The 17352-nt window shown below is 37.5% G+C and overlaps 1 protein-coding gene across 7 annotated transcripts in view; it reads right to left on the bottom strand.

The window, feature by feature from the left end:
- Positions 1-17352, bottom strand: part of RUNDC3B (RUN domain containing 3B) — a 170731-nt gene that overhangs the window by 81973 nt on the left and 71406 nt on the right. For all 7 annotated transcript variants that reach the window (XM_068972884.1, XM_068972885.1, XM_068972889.1 and 4 more), the window contains 2 exons: positions 15694-15827; positions 6423-6508 (listed from right to left, as the gene is read on the bottom strand). In XM_068972884.1, coding sequence (XP_068828985.1) covers positions 6423-6508; positions 15694-15827 — 220 coding nt within the window. The remainder of the gene's footprint in view (positions 1-6422; positions 6509-15693; positions 15828-17352) is intronic.

Genomic DNA, 17352 nt, shown 5'->3' with positions numbered 1-17352 from the left:
AACATTAATAAAGCTTGCTTATATAACCAAGGTTATGTAACCAATGAGCCAAGAGTAAAGGCTAAGATGACTAATAATAGTAAGGTATACACTAAAAAAAATTCCCTTTTGTTGAAAATATTTTTTGTTCTAAGGAAAATATTTTTATGAGAAGGATCTAAACCAAAACAGCATATTGGCTTGCAAAAATGGATTATAAATATTGAAAGTAGCAACATGAAAAATAAGTTTAAAACTTCTATTTAAAGAGTTACATGTTCGACTGTATCTTTCAAGTTTTGTGTTTTAGAAACAAAGGAAAATTGTCAGCAACTATTTGATATTACTGTGATCTGTAAGAAAAGTCCCCACTTTCTATCAGGTGTACTCTTTCCAATTATTTGTATATTGACTAGAAAAATACTAGACACTAGAAAGGTACTTAAAATAACACTCAAATAAGAATAATAATCTTTTTCTCAACACATATAATTTAATTCCAACTGAAATACATCTACAATGCCATCTTTAGTGCTTATTCTGAAGGACTATTTTAAAACCTTTCAGGTATTTCAGTAACAAATATCCTTTGGATGGGAAGTGAACCACCAGAATAGATGATGTTGATACTGAACAATATCATGCTTCAAAATTTATTTTGAGAGTCATAAGTTATTCTATACACTAAAAGTGTAATACTCAAATATGAGAAAGCTTATTTTATAAGCCAAAGAAATTCCATTATCAATATCTTGTTCTCTTCCTCAGTTTAGTCTTTATTTAAGAAGCTTGAAGTAGATAAGATTCTCCCTCATGACATACAAAACAAATTACAGCATTACAAAGAAATGTGTTTTAGACCTATTCTATTCAACAACAAGCTGAATCAGAAAGAAAAGATAGCCAAAAAAGTCAATCTCCAAACAGTCTTGCTAAGAATGTAAGATTCTCTATTTTATCAACAAATACATCAAGTAGCAAGAACTGTGTTACGTATGAGAGATAAAATGATAAAGAAGGTAAACATGACCCCTCTTTATGAAACTTACAATCTAGGGGAGAGGACAGGCAATAAACAGAAGAAAGAGACAATCAGAGATGGCAAGCAGTATAAAATGAGGAACTAGGTTGTCGAGGTGGAGAAAAAGTAAAGATGAATCCAACTTTGAAGAAGGGCATTAGGAAAGATATTCTCGAGTAAGTGTTTATTCTGGGACCTTAGGCCCAAAGAAGTCTGAAAACAGGGCTTTGGAGGCCATATAACATTAATAATTGTGAACATGTACTGAGCGCCAGGCATAGTTAAAAGTGCTTTACATGAATTATCTTGCTTAACTTCACCAACAATTTTTATGCCACAGAGGGAGTAAGAAATTTACCCACGATTCCACAGCTAGAAAGCGGTGAAACCAGGATCTGACTCCAGGAAATGTGTTTGCAGAGCCTGCTGGCTAAAGTAATGAGAAAGCATTTCAATGTTTAAAGTAGGAATTGACAGGATCCCTTTTACAATACTTTTTAAGAAGACTGGCTGGATGCTGGGTGGTCACTGGCAGGGGGGAAACTGGAATCTCAGGCGGGAGGCTAACAGGGGAGGATGTAGGCAAGAGATGAGAGAGGTGCGCATTACTACTGCAGCCATAATGATAAAAGGAAACGGGTAGATTCGAAGCAGATTCTGGAAATAGGAAAAAGACCTGCTAATGTAATGGCTGTAATGAATGAAGGAGAAAAAGGAATCAAATATGAATTTAGATTTTGACTTCATCGGCCATTTAGGTAAGGCAATGAAACGACTTTCAAGAATGGGGTGAACAGGGTTAGACGGGAGAAGAATCAAGAAATCTGAACTAGCTAGAGATTTAAATGTGGTGTCATGACCACCCAGGTGGTATTTAAAACTCCAGAGATACAATGAGATATCACATCACACTGGTCAGAATGGCCATCATTTAAAAAAAAAAAAAGTCTACAAACAGCAAATGCTGGAGAGGAGGTGGAGAAAAGGAAAAAACCCTCTTGCATTGTTGGTGGGAATATAAATTGATACAACCACTATGGAAGAAGTATGGAGATTCCTTAAAAAAACTAGGAATAAAACTACCATATGACCCAACAATTCTACTACTGGGCATATACCCTGAAGAAACCATAACTAGAAAAGACACATGTATTCCAATGTTCAATGCAGCACTATTTATAAAAGTTGGTACATGCAAGCAACCTAGATGTCCATCAACAGATGAACAGATAAAGAAGCTGTGGTACATATATACAATGGAATATTACTCGGTCATAAAAAGGAATGCATTTGAGTCAGTTCTAATGAGGTGGATGAACCTAGAGCCTATTAAACAGAGTCAAGTAAGTCAGAAAGAGAAAACAAATACCATATATTACCACATATATATGGAATCTGGAAGGATGGTACTGATGAACCTATTTGCAGGGCAGCAAAAATGGAGAAGGCAGTGGCACCCCACTCCAGTACTCTTGCCTGGAAAAGCCCATGGACGGAGGCTGTAGTCCATCGGGTCGCTAAGAGTCAGACACGACTGAGCAACTTCACTTTCACTTTTCACTTGCATGCATTGGAGAAGGAAACGGCAACCCACTCCAGTGTTCTTGCCTGGAGAATCTCAGGGACAGGGGATCCTGGTGGGCTGCCATCTATGGGGTCACTTAGAGTCAGACACGACTGAAGCAACTTAGCAGCAGCAGTAGCAGTAGCAGCAATGGAGATGTATGAAATGTTCCCTTGGTATCTCTAATTTTCTTGAAGAGATCTCTAGTCTTTCTCATTTTGTTGTTTTCCTCTATTTCTTTGCACTGATCACTGAGGAAGGCTTTCTTATCTCTCCTTGCTATTCTTTGGAACTCTGCATTCAGATGCTTATATCTTTCCTTTTCTCTTCTTTTCACAGCTATTTGTAAGGCCTCCTCAGACAGCCATTTTGCTTTTTGCATTTCTTTTTCATGGGGATGGTCTTGATTTCTGTCTCCTATATAATGTCACAAACCTCCATCCATAGTTCAGCAGGCACTCTATCAGATCTAGTCCCTTAAATCCATTTCTCACTTCCACTGTATAATTATAAGGGATTTGATTGAGGTCATACCTGAATGGTCTAGTGGTTTTCACTACTTTCTTCAATTTAAATCTGAATTTGGCAATAAGCAGTTCATGATCTGAGCCACAGTCAGCTCCTGGTCTTATTTTTGCTGACTGCATAGAGCTTCTCTATCTTTGTATGCAAAGAATATAATCACTCTGATTTTGTGGTTGACCATCTTATGATGTCCATGTATAGAGTCTTCTCTTGTGTTGTTGGAAGAGGGTGTTTGCTATGACCAGTGCATTCTCTTGGCAAACTCTATTACTCTTTGCCCTGCTTCATTCCATACTTCAAGGCCAAATTTTCCTGTTACTCCAGGTGTTTCCTGACTTCCTACTTTTGCATTCCAGCCCCCTATAATGAAAAGGACATCTTTTTTGGGCGTTAGTTCTAAAAGGTCTTGTAGGTCTTCATAGCAGAAGACATTACTTTGCCAACAAAGGTCTATCTAGTCAAGGCTATGGTTTTTCCAGTGGTCACGTATGGATGTCAGAGTTGGACTGTGAAGAAAACTGAGCGCCGAATAATCGATGCTTTTGAACTGTGGTGTTGGAGAAGACTCTTGAGAGTCCCTTGGACTGCAAGGAGATCCAACCAGTCCATCCTAAAGGAGATCAGTACTGGGTGTTCATTGGAAAGACTGATGCTGAAGCTGAAACTCCAATACTTTGGCCACCTCATGCGAAGAATTGACTCATTGGAAAAGACCCTGATGCCAGGAGGGATTGGGGGCAGGAGGAGAAGGGAATGAAAGAAGATGAGATGGCTGGATGGCATCACCGACTTGATGGACATGGGTTTGGGTAAACTCCAGGAGTTGGTGATGGACAGGGAGGCCTGGTGTGCTGCAATTCATGGGGTTGCAAACAGTTGGACATGACTGAGCAACTGAACTGAACTGAATGGAAATGCAGACGCAGAAAACAGACTTATGGACGTGGGGTCGAGGGAAAGAGTGGGTGGGATGAATGGACAGAGTAGTATGGAAACATATACACTTTATGTAAAATAGATAGTGGGAATTTGCTGAATGACTCAGGGAACTTAAAGTGGGGTCTGTGACAACCTAGAAGGTGGGATGGGATGGGAGGTGGAAGGGAGGTTCAGGAGAGAGGGGACATTATGTATACCTATGACTGATTTGTACTGATGTATTGCAGAAACCCACACAATATTGTGAAGCAATTAGCCTTCAATTCAAAATAAATTTTTTAAAAAATCTCCAGAGACAGGTGCAGTTGTGAGGAGAGAAAGAACAGCAGACAACAGAAGACTGAGCGCAGAGAATACTGACACGAAGAAGCTGTGAACAGCAAAAGAAGCCTGAGAAAGAGCGAGTATTGAGGGAGACAGAAAAGCCAGGAGTGTTATGTAGGTAAAAAAACAAAGAGGTTTTTCAAGAAAGAAGAAGGTTTCAACTCTTTCAGCTGGGCTGTGGAGTACAATGGGAACAGAGAGACGTTCATTACATTTGGGTAGCTTGTGCATTATTGGTTTTCTTTTAAAAATCATCTTTGGTGGAGTGGTAAAGGCAGAGGCCAGACAAGGATGAAGAGTGACTCTGAGGAAAGGAGATGACAACAATGTGTATTTCCACTGTTTTCTCATCTATTTGCCATGAAGTGATGGGACCAGATGCCATGATCTTAGTTTTCTGAATGTTGAGCTTTAAGCCAACTTTTTCACTCTCCTCTTTCACTTTCATCAAAAAGCTATTTAGTTCTTCTCCACTTTCTTTCTTAATTGTGGTGTCATCTGCATATCTGAGGTTATTGATATTTCTCCCAGCAACCTTGATTCCAGCTTGTGCTTCCTCCAGCCCAGCATTTTTCATGAAGTACTCTACATATAAGTTAAATAAGCAGGGTGACAATATACAGTCTTGACGGACTCCTTTCCCAATTTGGAACCAGTCTGTTGTTCCATGTCCAGTTTTAACTGTTGCCTCTTGACCTGCATACAGATTTCTCAAGAGGCAGGCAAGGTGGTCTGGTATTCCCATCTCTTTCAGAATTTTCCACAGTTTATTGTGATCCTCACAGTCAAAAGCTTTGGCACAGTCAATAAAGCAGAAATAGATGTTTTTCTGGAATTCTCTTGCTTTTTTGATGACCCAACGGATGTAGGCAACACCTAAGCAAAGATACTGTCATCTGTACCAGCTAGTCAGCTAAAGCAATGTGTCACATTAAAGACCCAGATTTTCTCAAAATCCAAAATGTCAAACATGCCATCAAGATGTGCAAATTAAGATTTTAGATATATGATTTCTGTATATACATGCCTAATTTTCTGTCAAAACTGGCCTACAGTCACTCTCTTCCTTCAGAAACATGATTAACAAGGTAGAAATATGTATGGTAATTTAAGTGTCGAAGTCAGTGCTGCCTGATAGAACCTTTTGCCATGAAGCACTGTTTTGCATTCGTGCTGTCCAATTTGGTAGCCATGAACCACAAAGGGCCAGAGAACACCTAAAGTGTGATAAAGCAACTAAAGAACTGATTCAGTAATTTAATTTCTATTTTAATTTACTCAGTGGCATGTGGTTAGTGGCTACTATACTGAACAAAACATATGTAGGATAATGAAATTATTTAATATTTTCATTTACAAATACTTTTGAAATGGAAAAAAAGTGATTGCTTTAACAAAAGCCTTAAATATAGATTAGCAGGGCAGAGCTGAGTGGGCATGACTGTTGTCCTTATATGAACCTTTTCTCTATCATCATAAAGTGAAAGTCAATCAGTCGTGTCTGACTCATTGCAACCCCATGGACTTTACAGTCCATGAAATTCTCCAGGCCAGAATACTGGAATGAGTAGCCCTTCCCTTCTCCAGGAAGAATCGTCATAAAAAGTTAATAAAAATCCTGTTTTGCACAATGTACCATCTCATAAATCTATACAGACTAAGGAGAACATTGGTATAGACTGCCCCAAAAACACAACTGAGCAATCATTAATTATATAAGAAATAAAGAAGTGAATAAAATAAATGTTGTGGTATGGAAAGAGGAAGAAACCAATAGGAAAAGTCTGTGGTGAGAATGAAACTTCAAGTGCTGAAAAAGTAAGAATCAAAACTTTTCAGAAAAAAGATATTCCAGGCATAATGAGGCCTGAAAAGGTAAACCAAGGTGGAAGTATGTTTAGTTGAAAAACTATTTCCCTGAGAGGACAGTGGACTTATCTGAAACATATAAAAAGGGGAAATAAAATAGGTGAGGACTTGAAAAACAAATAAGTCTTTATTCTATTTTTACTTCTAAGTCTTCAGGTGACTCTCTTAATATATGTTTGAAAATTAAAAGGACTTTTAAACCTGGTTGTTTTGAAGTCTCTCAGAGCTGTAGAGATGTATTCAGACAAATGTTTTTCCATGAGTGCTACTCTGATCCAGGCTCTACCCTAAAAGGAAGAAGAAAGAATCAAACATAAAGAAAAAATTAGAAATTAAAAAATTTTGTGTTCACTATGTCATCAAAAGTATAAGCATTTTAACATGCAAAGAATAACTCACTCAAAATGTGTATTTGATAAGATGAGATAAATTTTAATTATATATAGTATATACTCTGTTTCTCTAAAGGTGTAGGGTAGAGCATGTCTGATTAATTTTCTAGCTTCTGAAGGGACAGAACCATCAAAATTGAGTTACTTGGGTTAGAGACTCCTTGTGAATTATATAAGGAAATCACAAGACTCATCTCTTTACTTCAGTGTCCAAATCAACACACTAATTGAAATGAGTCCCCTTATAAAATAAGAGGAAAGAGTCCATTCTCATTAATAAAAAAATCCTCACACCACTTGTTTAGTCTTTCCAGAAGGAAGTTTACACAACAAATAGTGAACCAAATTTCATTATTTATCATTTATCCAAATCATGAGTCACTGAATTTGGTGCCTCCAGAGCATTCTAAAAGATATTACCAGAAATGTAAACCAGAAAAAGCAAAAACACAACAAAAAATATCCCAGAAGCATATCCTAGAATAAAATGACAGAAATACACAAGTCTAACAAAATATGAATAATCTTACTTTTGAAAAGGGGTAACAGCATTCAGTAGTTGGGACTAGTCAGTAAAGTTTTCTTCATAAGCCAAAACATTTATTCTGAACCTTTTGTTTAGAATGAAAGAATACTCATTAGTGAGAATTTTATAATCCTATTATGTTCATTTTTCACTCAACCCTTTCACACCTCTCCAGAAAAATCTATGAAGACTGACTATATAAAAAATCAAACCACTGTAATAGTACCTAAGAATAAAGTGAAACTAACCAATATGATGGTCAACTACCAACTACCAGTATAGAAAAAAAGCACTGAAATGCCTACACTTACAGAAATATCTACAGTTCTAGTGATTTCCTCAAACTGTTGGAAAGGAAGGATTGAAAACAAGTTAATCCAGACAGTGGCAAAACCTGGCAGGCTAGAAACTGCTGTACTGTTTGGAAATAAAGGAATGACATGGGCGTGGCTTAGCACGCCAGTCAATCTGCCCACCAACCTCAAAACCCCTTAGCTTGCCCTTGTGCTCAGTCAACTGCTTTTGCTGAGTAAGCCTAGGGGAACCTACAGTTAGTTGTAGCTGATTGGAACAGAGGAAGGGAAGAGGCACACAACAGCCCTCAGTCTCAAGTTTCTTAAAATTTCATCGAAAAGACAGACTAGCAGTAGTGGCTTGAATCAAAAAGCTACATCCTCACACAGAAGCAGGGAAAGTTGCCCTGGAGAGAAAGTGTGCTATTGTTAGATAAGAAATGAGGGGGAAAGCCTTGCTTCCTGATTTATCCATTTCAAGCCATACAAAGCTGGGCTACACCTAGTTTCCTGTCTTTGGACGTTGTGCAATTCTGTTACACTGTTGTAATATTTGGTGCTGATTTTTAACGGTTTCTTTTCTTTCAACAAAAGCAACAGAATATTTAAAGCTTGTTGGAATCATCAACAGGGAAAAGCTGAAAAGCAGGTGTAAGATTTTAGACTGCATCAGTTAGGTAATGGTGAACCACTGTAGGTTGTTGTTATTGTTTGGGAGACACAAATATTAGCCTGTTTGCCACTAAAGGTTTTTGGAAAAAAAATTAATAAAATAGTCAACACTCCTGAAGAATGTAATTAATAAAAGCTTGCCTCTGTATTAGACACATTAAGATATTTAACCCTCCTGAGAACTGTGTCAGTTACAATACTGTCCCTACCTTACTATATGAGGAAACAAAACAGACACAACGAGAAGGCAGGGGACTCATCTCACCACCAAACTGACCAACCTAATAGAATTACGATCCATACCCCCTACCTTCCCTATTTCAGGGGGTGGACTACAACTATGTAAGAGAATAAAAAGACGAATCACAGAGTGGACAAAAGTATCTGCATTATATGTAACTGACAAAAGACTCTCGTCTGTAAAATGCAAAGAATTCTTACATCTCTAAGAAAAAGATAAGTCCATTTAAAAATGGGCTGTAAGGGGACAAGTTTAAACCAGAGAGTCAATTTCTTTAGCAGACATCAGAATACTTAGTTTTCTTCCTTTCTGTATTAGTTTTTGTAAGTGGCATTTTTCAAAGAATTTGCCCATTTCATTTAAATTTTTTAATTTACAGGTGTGAAGTTATTCATACCTTCTCTTGGGATTTTTAATGTTTGTACAGTCTGTGGGGTTTACACTTCTTCATTACAGATATGGGTAATTTATAACCTCTCTTTTTTTCCTTCTAGTAGCCTTGCTAGAAACTTATCAGTTATGTTAATCTTTTTAAAACACCAACATCTGGTTTTGTTGATTTTCTTATAGTGTACAATTGTTTCAGTTTATTTGAACATTTATTCTTCATTACTTCTTTCCTCCTACTTTGGGTTTATTACTTTTTTAAAAAGTTTCTTGAGATGAAAGCTTTGATAACCAATTTTCTGCCTTTTTCTTAAAATACATAAAAGCCTACTTAAACTTATCTATTCTCCTTTAAGTACAATTTTTATATATTTTCATTATCATTACTAAGTATGTTTTCATTTCATGTGCAATTTCTTCTTTCATTCGTGAGTTATTTAGAAATTCTTCTCAACTTCAACTTATATAAGCCTAGTTAACTCTTTGTTATGGATTCTACTGTGGTTAGAAAACATTATATTTGTTTATATTTCAATCCTCTGAAATTCACTGATGTGCAATACAACTTAGCAAACGATCGATTATTGTAAAGCTCCTTAAGACTGAATATTTTGTAGTTTCCTATTTTGATTTTCTTATAAACTCCAGTTCTCTAGTATTAATCTTTATTTATATCTTCTTCATATTATAATTACTTAATAGTCCATTATCTGCATCTCCCATAGGTCTGTTTCAATTTTTTACATTTCTTAGTTTTGTTCATTTAACCTTGTTTCCTGATATGCTTGGTGATTTTTTATTAAATATTAGACATTGTGGAAGAAAATTTGCAGCAACTCTAATGCTACTTTTCTCTAGAGTAGATTTACTTTTCTTATGGTAGAGAAGTGTATTTGAAAACCACTTTGTACCACTTAAGGGCACCACTTTTAGGTTTTTGGGGTGCTGGTTTTCATCTGAATTTCCCTAACTCCCAAGGAACAGCCTTTCTGGGGTCTCAAAAGCCTGGAGTGTTTACAGGGCCCCTTCAATTTGTTTCACTTCCAGGTTTGGGGCCATCACAGTAAAGAACTAGCGATAGGAAAAGTGGAGTGGTAGTTAAAAGAGGAGGTAGATTATGAATCAGTAAGAGAAAATGAACATAAAAGTGGCCTCTTTGCAATACTGTATCTTACTGTAAAGTTCCAGTATTTGGTAACTCTGGTGTATCTGTGATTAACACCCTCTCTCTCTGCCTCTGCCTCTTTCAGTAGAAAATCTGGCTAACCACCATCTAGGACAAAGCACGACAAGGTAAGCTTCTGAACAAGGAAAAAGTAAGAAGAAGACAAGACCAGGAAAAACTAGGCAGAATTAGGGACATAAATCATCAGAATGTATTAAGGGCTACACTCACAGTTCTGTCACAGTATAGGTGCTCAATAAAAATTTATCAGCTGGAGAGATGCATGGATATACGAGTCGTTGATGTGATTAGTATATTCAGAAGTTATAATATGTTACATTTATACTGAATAGAAGGAATACATAGGGTAAGCAACCATAAATTAGGAAAGCCTAACACATCCTTAAATAAGACTTTTAAAAGCTCTTAAAACCAAAGAAAAAGAAAATTCACACAAGACATCCAGGAAGAAGGAAGAACTCAATGACAGTAGAGAGTTCATACTTTCAGGCCAGAGACTGACTAAAGGGGAAGAAGGCTATCTTGAACTTGAAATCAGCTGGGATGCTAAGAAAATCCAATGGAAATATCTGCAACATGAACAACAATAGTAACTAAGGATCCAATACAGTGGACTTTCTGTCAAAGGTCATGTATTAATATCCTGCTTACAAGTAATTGGCCCACATTGGCAAATAGGGAAGATGGATAAGTTCAGAAGCAAGCAAAATAGGTACCTGTTGATATGAAGTTATTTTTCTCAGAAAGCTAATTCTAGCCTGATATGAAATAAGCTGATGTACAGAAATCCTATGTCCCTAATTTCTGCATATTTTTATTCCTGCATACTTTTTATTTTTGGCTACACTGGTGGGCCTGTGGGATCTTCGTTCCCTGACCAGGGATCAAACCCATGCCCTCTGCAGTGGAAACAGAGTGGTAACCACTGGACTGCCAGGGAAGATCCCTTGTGTACTGCAGAAAGAAGAGCTGCAAATATGGCTGAGATATAAAGATTACAGTCACAGTCTTCAATTCAAATATTCTATTTCATTGACAGGCTACGAATAGGCCCTGGAAAACGAGCTCAACTAGTCACAGACTAAGCAAAGAAAGGGAATGTCTACATTTTACAGGTCTCAGATTACGGTGACTAAGTTCACATCTCTTGTGGCAGCAAGTTTCTACAATGTGAATCTCAGCTGTACAGTGATACAAAGACACAGGCAATCCTGATTCAATCAATCAATTTAGAGAATGTCTCTGGACTGAATCAATCATTGCGCCACAGGGCATCCTGCCTTCCACTATTTAAAATGTTCACATAGCCCTAAAAGCATAATCAGAATGATCTGGTTTCTTAAATAGGAGTCAAAAATGAAGATCGTAGTTTGGTCCCAAGCCTACTGAGTTACACACTGTTTAAAACGTAAGTTTGGTGCTCAGGTTCTGATACTTTTTCCCAAGTATCAAGGCTGGATAAGAGTGCTATATATACTAGCAGTCACTCCGAACTGCAGTTCAAAGGCTGAGTAAACCTGCCAGCTGAGATATCTGTTTAATCCTTCAATCCTGACACTTGGCAGATGTGATTCACTGAGTAGATTAACTACTTTGCTCTTTGCACTACAATAAATAAAGACAGGTGTAATCTTTGCCTGCAGACTTTTCCAGACAAGTAGTAGATCCTTTTTCCCCCACAAGTATTAATAAATGGAGGCTTCTCTGGTGGCTAAGACAGTAGGTAGAGTCTGCCTGCAATGAGGCAGACCTGAGTTTGATCCCAGGGTTGGGAAAATCCCCTGGAAAAGGAAATGCCAACACACTCCAGTATCCTTGCCTGGGGAATGGACTCTGTTTGAGGCCTGAGCAAAACAAAGATATAAAAACAGGATTTAGAACGTAATTATTCTGTGGTGTTTTGATACTCAATACCAGTTTTTTACAGAATAAATATTAATCTGTCTCTGCTGGGCAGCATCTTGCTGTGTAGGGCCTACTCCCAAGGCTTATTAAGAGAGCTGGTCAGCTGGAGTTTGGGATTCTTTGGTCCACCCAGGTCAAGAGTGCTACATTTCTAGTGCTTCTTACCTTCTCAATTACCTTTTATACTTTGGTATATGCTAGTTATAGAAATATATTCTCCCCTATATTGAAGGAGTTTAGAATACACTTGTCATGTTAATCTTTCCTGCTTTTAATTTGAAAATAAGAAAATAAAGTTTCTGTATCACTGGGGTACCTTCTATGAATACAACCCCTTATGATTATACAGTGGAAGTGACACACAGATTCAAGGGATTAGATCTAATAAACAGTGCCTGAACAACTATGGATGGAGGTTCCTAGCATTGTACAGGAGGTGGTGACAAAAACCATCCCCAAGAAAAAGAAATGCAACAAGGTAAAATGGTCATCTGAGAGGGCTTATAAATAGCTGAGAAATGAAGAGAAGCTAAAGGCAAAGGAGAAAGGGAAAGATACACCCACCTCTAAACAATAGCAAGGAGAGATAAGAAAGCCTTCCTAAGTGAACACTGCGAAGAAACAGGCGAAAACAACAGAATGGGGAAAATTAGAGATCTCTTTAGGAAAATCAGAGATACCAAGGGAACATTTCATGCAAAGATGGCCTCGATAAAGGACAGAAATAGGATGGACCTAGCAGAAGATATTAAGAGGTGGCAAGAATACACAGAAGAACTATACAAAAAAGATCTTCATGACCCAGATAACCACGATGGTGTGATCACTCAGCTAGAGCCAGACATCTTGGAATGTGAAGTCAGGTGGGCCTTAGGAAGTATTACTACAAACAAAGCTAGAGGAGGTGATGGAATTCCAGCTGAGATATTTCAATTCCTAAAAGATGATGCTGTGAATGTGCTGTACTCAATACAGAAGAAAATTTGGAAAACTCAGTACTGACTACCAGACTGGAAAACGTCAGTTTTCATTCCAATCCCTAAGAAGGGCAATGCCAAAGAATGTTCAAACTACCATACAGTTGTGCTCATTTCACATGTTAGCAAGGTAATGCTCAAATCCTTCAAACTAGGCTACAACATTACATAAACCGAGAACTTTCAGTTATATACACTGGACTTAGAAAAGGCAGAGGAACCAGAGATCAAATTGCCAACATCCACTGAATCACAGAAAAAGCAAGAGAATTCCAGAAAAACATCTGCTTCATTGACTATGCTAAAGCCTTTGACTGTGTGGATCATAACAACTGTGGAAAATTCTGAAAGAGATGGGAATACCAGACCACCTGACCTGCCTCCTGAGAAACCTGTATGCAGGAAAAAGCAACAGCTAGAAACAGACATGGAACAACAGGCTGGTTCCAAATTGGGAAAGGAGTACTTGCAGGCTGTATATTGTACCCTGCTTGTTTAAATTATATGCAGAGTACATTATGTGAAATGCCAGGCTAGATGAATCACAGGTTGGAATCAAGACTGCCAGGGAAATATCCGTAACTTCAGATATGTAGATGACACCACCCTAATGGCAGAAAGCAAAGAGGAACTAAAGAGTCTCTTAATGAAGGTGAAAGAGGAGAGCAAAAAAGCTGGCTTAAAATGTAACATTTTCAAAAAACTAATCTCATGGCATCTGGTCCCATCACTTCATGGCAAATAGATGGGAAAAAATGGAAACAGTGACAGACTTTATTTTCTTGGGCTCCTGAATTACTGTGGACAGTGACTGCCCCCATGAAATTAAAGACACTTGCTCCTTGAAAGAAAAGCTATGACAAACCTAGGCAGTGTTTTAAAAAGCAGACACATCACTTTGTCGACAAAGGTCTATATAATCAAAGCTATGGTTTTTCTAATAGTCATGTATAGATGTGAGAGTTCAATCATAAAGAAGGATGTGCGCTTAAGAATTGATGCTTTTGAACCCTGATGCTAGAGAAGGCTCTTGAGAGTCCCTTGGACAGCAAGGAGATCAAACCAGTCACTCCAAAAAGAAATCAAGCCCAAATATTCACTGGAAGAACTGATGCTGAAGCTGAAGCTCCAATATTTTGGCCATATGATGTGAAGAGCCAGCTCACCGGAAAAGACCCTGATGCTGGGAAAAACTGAGGGCAGGAGGAGAAGGGGGTGACAAAGAATGAAATGGGTGGATGGCATCATTGCTTCAACGGATATGTGTCTGAGCAAACTCTGGGAGACAGTGAAGGACAGGGAAGCCTGGCATGCTGTAGTCCATGGGGTCACAAACAGCCGGACATGACTGAGTGACTGAACAAGTCTTTTCATCTTAACCTACAGAAGCCAAGATACAAACTCAGTTAAGATGCAAAAGAGAATTCAAATTGCACATTTTTAAAACCTGTATTCAATCAGACAATTAGAAAGTAAATAAATGAATAAATTTAATAGTTCAAGAAAATGGAGGCCAAAGGACCACTAAGATAACAATTGTGACAAAAATGAAATCTGCTAAATTTAAAAAGAAACAAAAAAGATTTAAACATCTATGAGAAAAACTTTTTTACAAAAAAACTAGTCATAGTTGACTTAGAAATGAAGACATTTATTGACTTCAATGTATTCCCTATTGGCTCAGACAGTAAAGAGTTTGCCTGCAATACAGGAGACCCGGGTTTGATCCCTGGGTCAGGAAGATCCCTAGAGAAGGGAATGGCAACCCACTCCAGTATTCCTGCCTGGAAAATCCCATGGACAAAGGAGCTTGGTGGGCCCCAACCCATGGCGTCACAAAGAGTCAGACATGACTAACACACTAACTTAAAAATATTACACATTCCATTAAACAAGATAAATACATTTTTGTTAATATTAACATTATCAGAATTAAGTGTTTCAAGTCCTAGGAAGCTATAAAGCTTGTGAATACACTTTAACTAGTTTTCCCAAATTCTAATTTATACCTGAAAGCTTTCATTTTAATGTTGGCAACAAATATTGTCAAGCTCTTTTTCTTGTCGGAACAGACTTACTTCATTCATCTTTATTCAAGGACTGTCTACAAATGCCTAAGTCAAAAAAGCTATAGTTTCAATGTTTTTCTTTCAAGCAAAAATACTATTACACAACAAAAGCATCTAGTTCAGCTAACAATTCAAACGGTTGCATGAGTACTTTTCCTTGAGACGACCACCATATTTCAGTATGCTGCAGAAACGCTTTATGCATGCTTCCCATCGTGTCACTCAAAACACTAAAAAGAAACGCTTTCAAAGGTTGAGATATAATTAAACTAATGATGTTTACCATTATAGACATTACGTGAAACTGCCTTTTTTTTTTAAGACTGAGTGCATGACAAGGAAGAACTCAATGACCACTAGAATAGTTTGATGTCACTGTTTTAATTTACGCCAAGGCATCAGCAATTTTACCTACCACTGCTTCTGCATCAGTAATGTGAATATCAACCTGGTTCAACAGGCAAATCACAGTCTAGAATTATGTGAACACAGTCTGACATGTGGACTGCCAGTGCAGGACACAAAGAGCTGCTGAAACTTCACAGACTGGGAAAGATTTCACCGTGCTTCTCAAAAAAGAAACTCACAGTGACTAGCTTCATGCCTTCTTGCTACTTATAAGGCAACAGTGAAGATTTAAGAGCACTCTAAAATAGCTAGTAGAAAAAATTAAGCCTCTGAAAGATGTTAAATTTTGTCAAGTGCTTAATTTCAACAAAGAAAAGAAATTGCATATAGCAAAGAGCTTGAATTCTCTATTTGGGTTAAAATGCTTCGGCTGAGAGCACACACACACACCCTGCACATTACTACTGATGTCTTACCTTAGCTCTGGAGGAACTGACATGTTCCATATTTTCAATGCTGCAGATACAGTTCTGTGAAACTTTCCGGCAAGCCACTCTGATATAGTCCCAGAAGCTACGAGGACTTCCATAACCAAACCAGGTTACTTGACCTTCAGGAGACAAATTGTAACACAAAATAAAAAGAAAACCAGACTAGTAACTCAAAATGCAAGAACAACAAAATAAAGGGCAGTCGAGTGTGAGATTGTGGAAAGGACACTGATCTTGGGGTCAAAAAGCCTTAAGTCTGGTCCCTTTCTAACTTTACCTACTTGTGTGATTTTGGACCATCTATTTAATGGATCTGGATCGTAGTTTTCTCAACAATACAATCAGAGTAAATGAAGCAAAAAGGGCCTAGACACTAAACACAATAGTCTGCATGTTAATATCCTATTATTCTAACACAGTCTTTCAGAGAGCACACAGTTATCCTTCCTTGTGCTTCCAGTTAAGCATTCATTTAAATCACACCTTTGCTGTTTCCTGGCTGTGTGACCCCAGCCAAGTTAATTAACCTTTCTGAACACCACTTTTCCTGACACTAAAAGGGGACTAATTGGAGTAACCACTTAATGAGTATTCTCTGAATCAAATACAACAATACCTGAGTAATGCCTGACTAGTCCTGAGTAATGCCTGAGTAATGAGTATTGAGTATATGAGTAATGAGTATTGAGTAATGCCTGAGTATTCAGAGTATGAGTATTCTCTGAATCAAATACAACAATGCCCAAGTAATGCCTGAGCAGTCCTGAGCATAGGACTTGGCACATTAAAGTACTATAAAATAAGAACGATAATAAAAAAGAAAAACAAAATGTTACCTCCTAAACCTTTCTCTTCTTGGAAAAACAGAAAAAAATTTAAAAGGCAACACTTTTTCTCCTCTTCAGAGGAATACTTTGAAGAAATGAAACAATGTGTAGCCCATAAGTACCTAACAACTTCGGGAAGGTACATTGACTAATTATTACCACCCATTCACTATCATTCTACCCAAACCTTCATCTGTCATTCACCTGCTCACTCCTAGTCAACAACCCATGACAAGTCCTTGGGCACTTACCATTCTAATCTTCCAGATCTGGATAACTTCGTCTGTATTCAAGAACAAATGTTCTTTTGTGTGTATTAATATTTCAATGCAGGACTTTGGGTAATAAGTCCATGGGAACAATTTTTTACTCTTAATATTTTTAAATAGGATATGAGAGACATATTAGTATATCTTCAGTTTTCTGAAATAATTATTCTTACCTAGGGAAGCTGTTCAATCTTAAGAAAGAGTAGCTTTTTAAAACCTCTGCTTCTTTATTTTGAAGTAACATTTATTTATCTCAATTTTCTTTTCCCCAGTAACATGTTCTCTTTAAACATCATCAAGAAGTATAACAGTGTTCTTGTCCACAAGCAGCATTTTAGGAACAATGTCTGAAATATCTTGAGTGGTGTCCAACCACAGCAACACCTAAGAATAACTAAGCTTCTTTTAAAAGGTACTTATGTCTGGGCTCCACCCAAACTAAATCATCAGAATCTTTGGGGGTGGGCCTAGGCATTGGTATTGTTAAAAAGATCCTTCTGGTATTTCTAATTATATAGTTAATCAACCAAGGGAAAGCTCACATGTCA

This window comes from Capricornis sumatraensis, chromosome 5 (assembly GCF_032405125.1).
Source record: "Capricornis sumatraensis isolate serow.1 chromosome 5, serow.2, whole genome shotgun sequence".
Taxonomy (NCBI): Eukaryota; Metazoa; Chordata; class Mammalia; order Artiodactyla; family Bovidae; genus Capricornis; species Capricornis sumatraensis.
The sequence above is the reverse complement of the archived record's forward strand: the minus strand, read 5'-3'. Positions and strand labels throughout refer to the sequence as shown.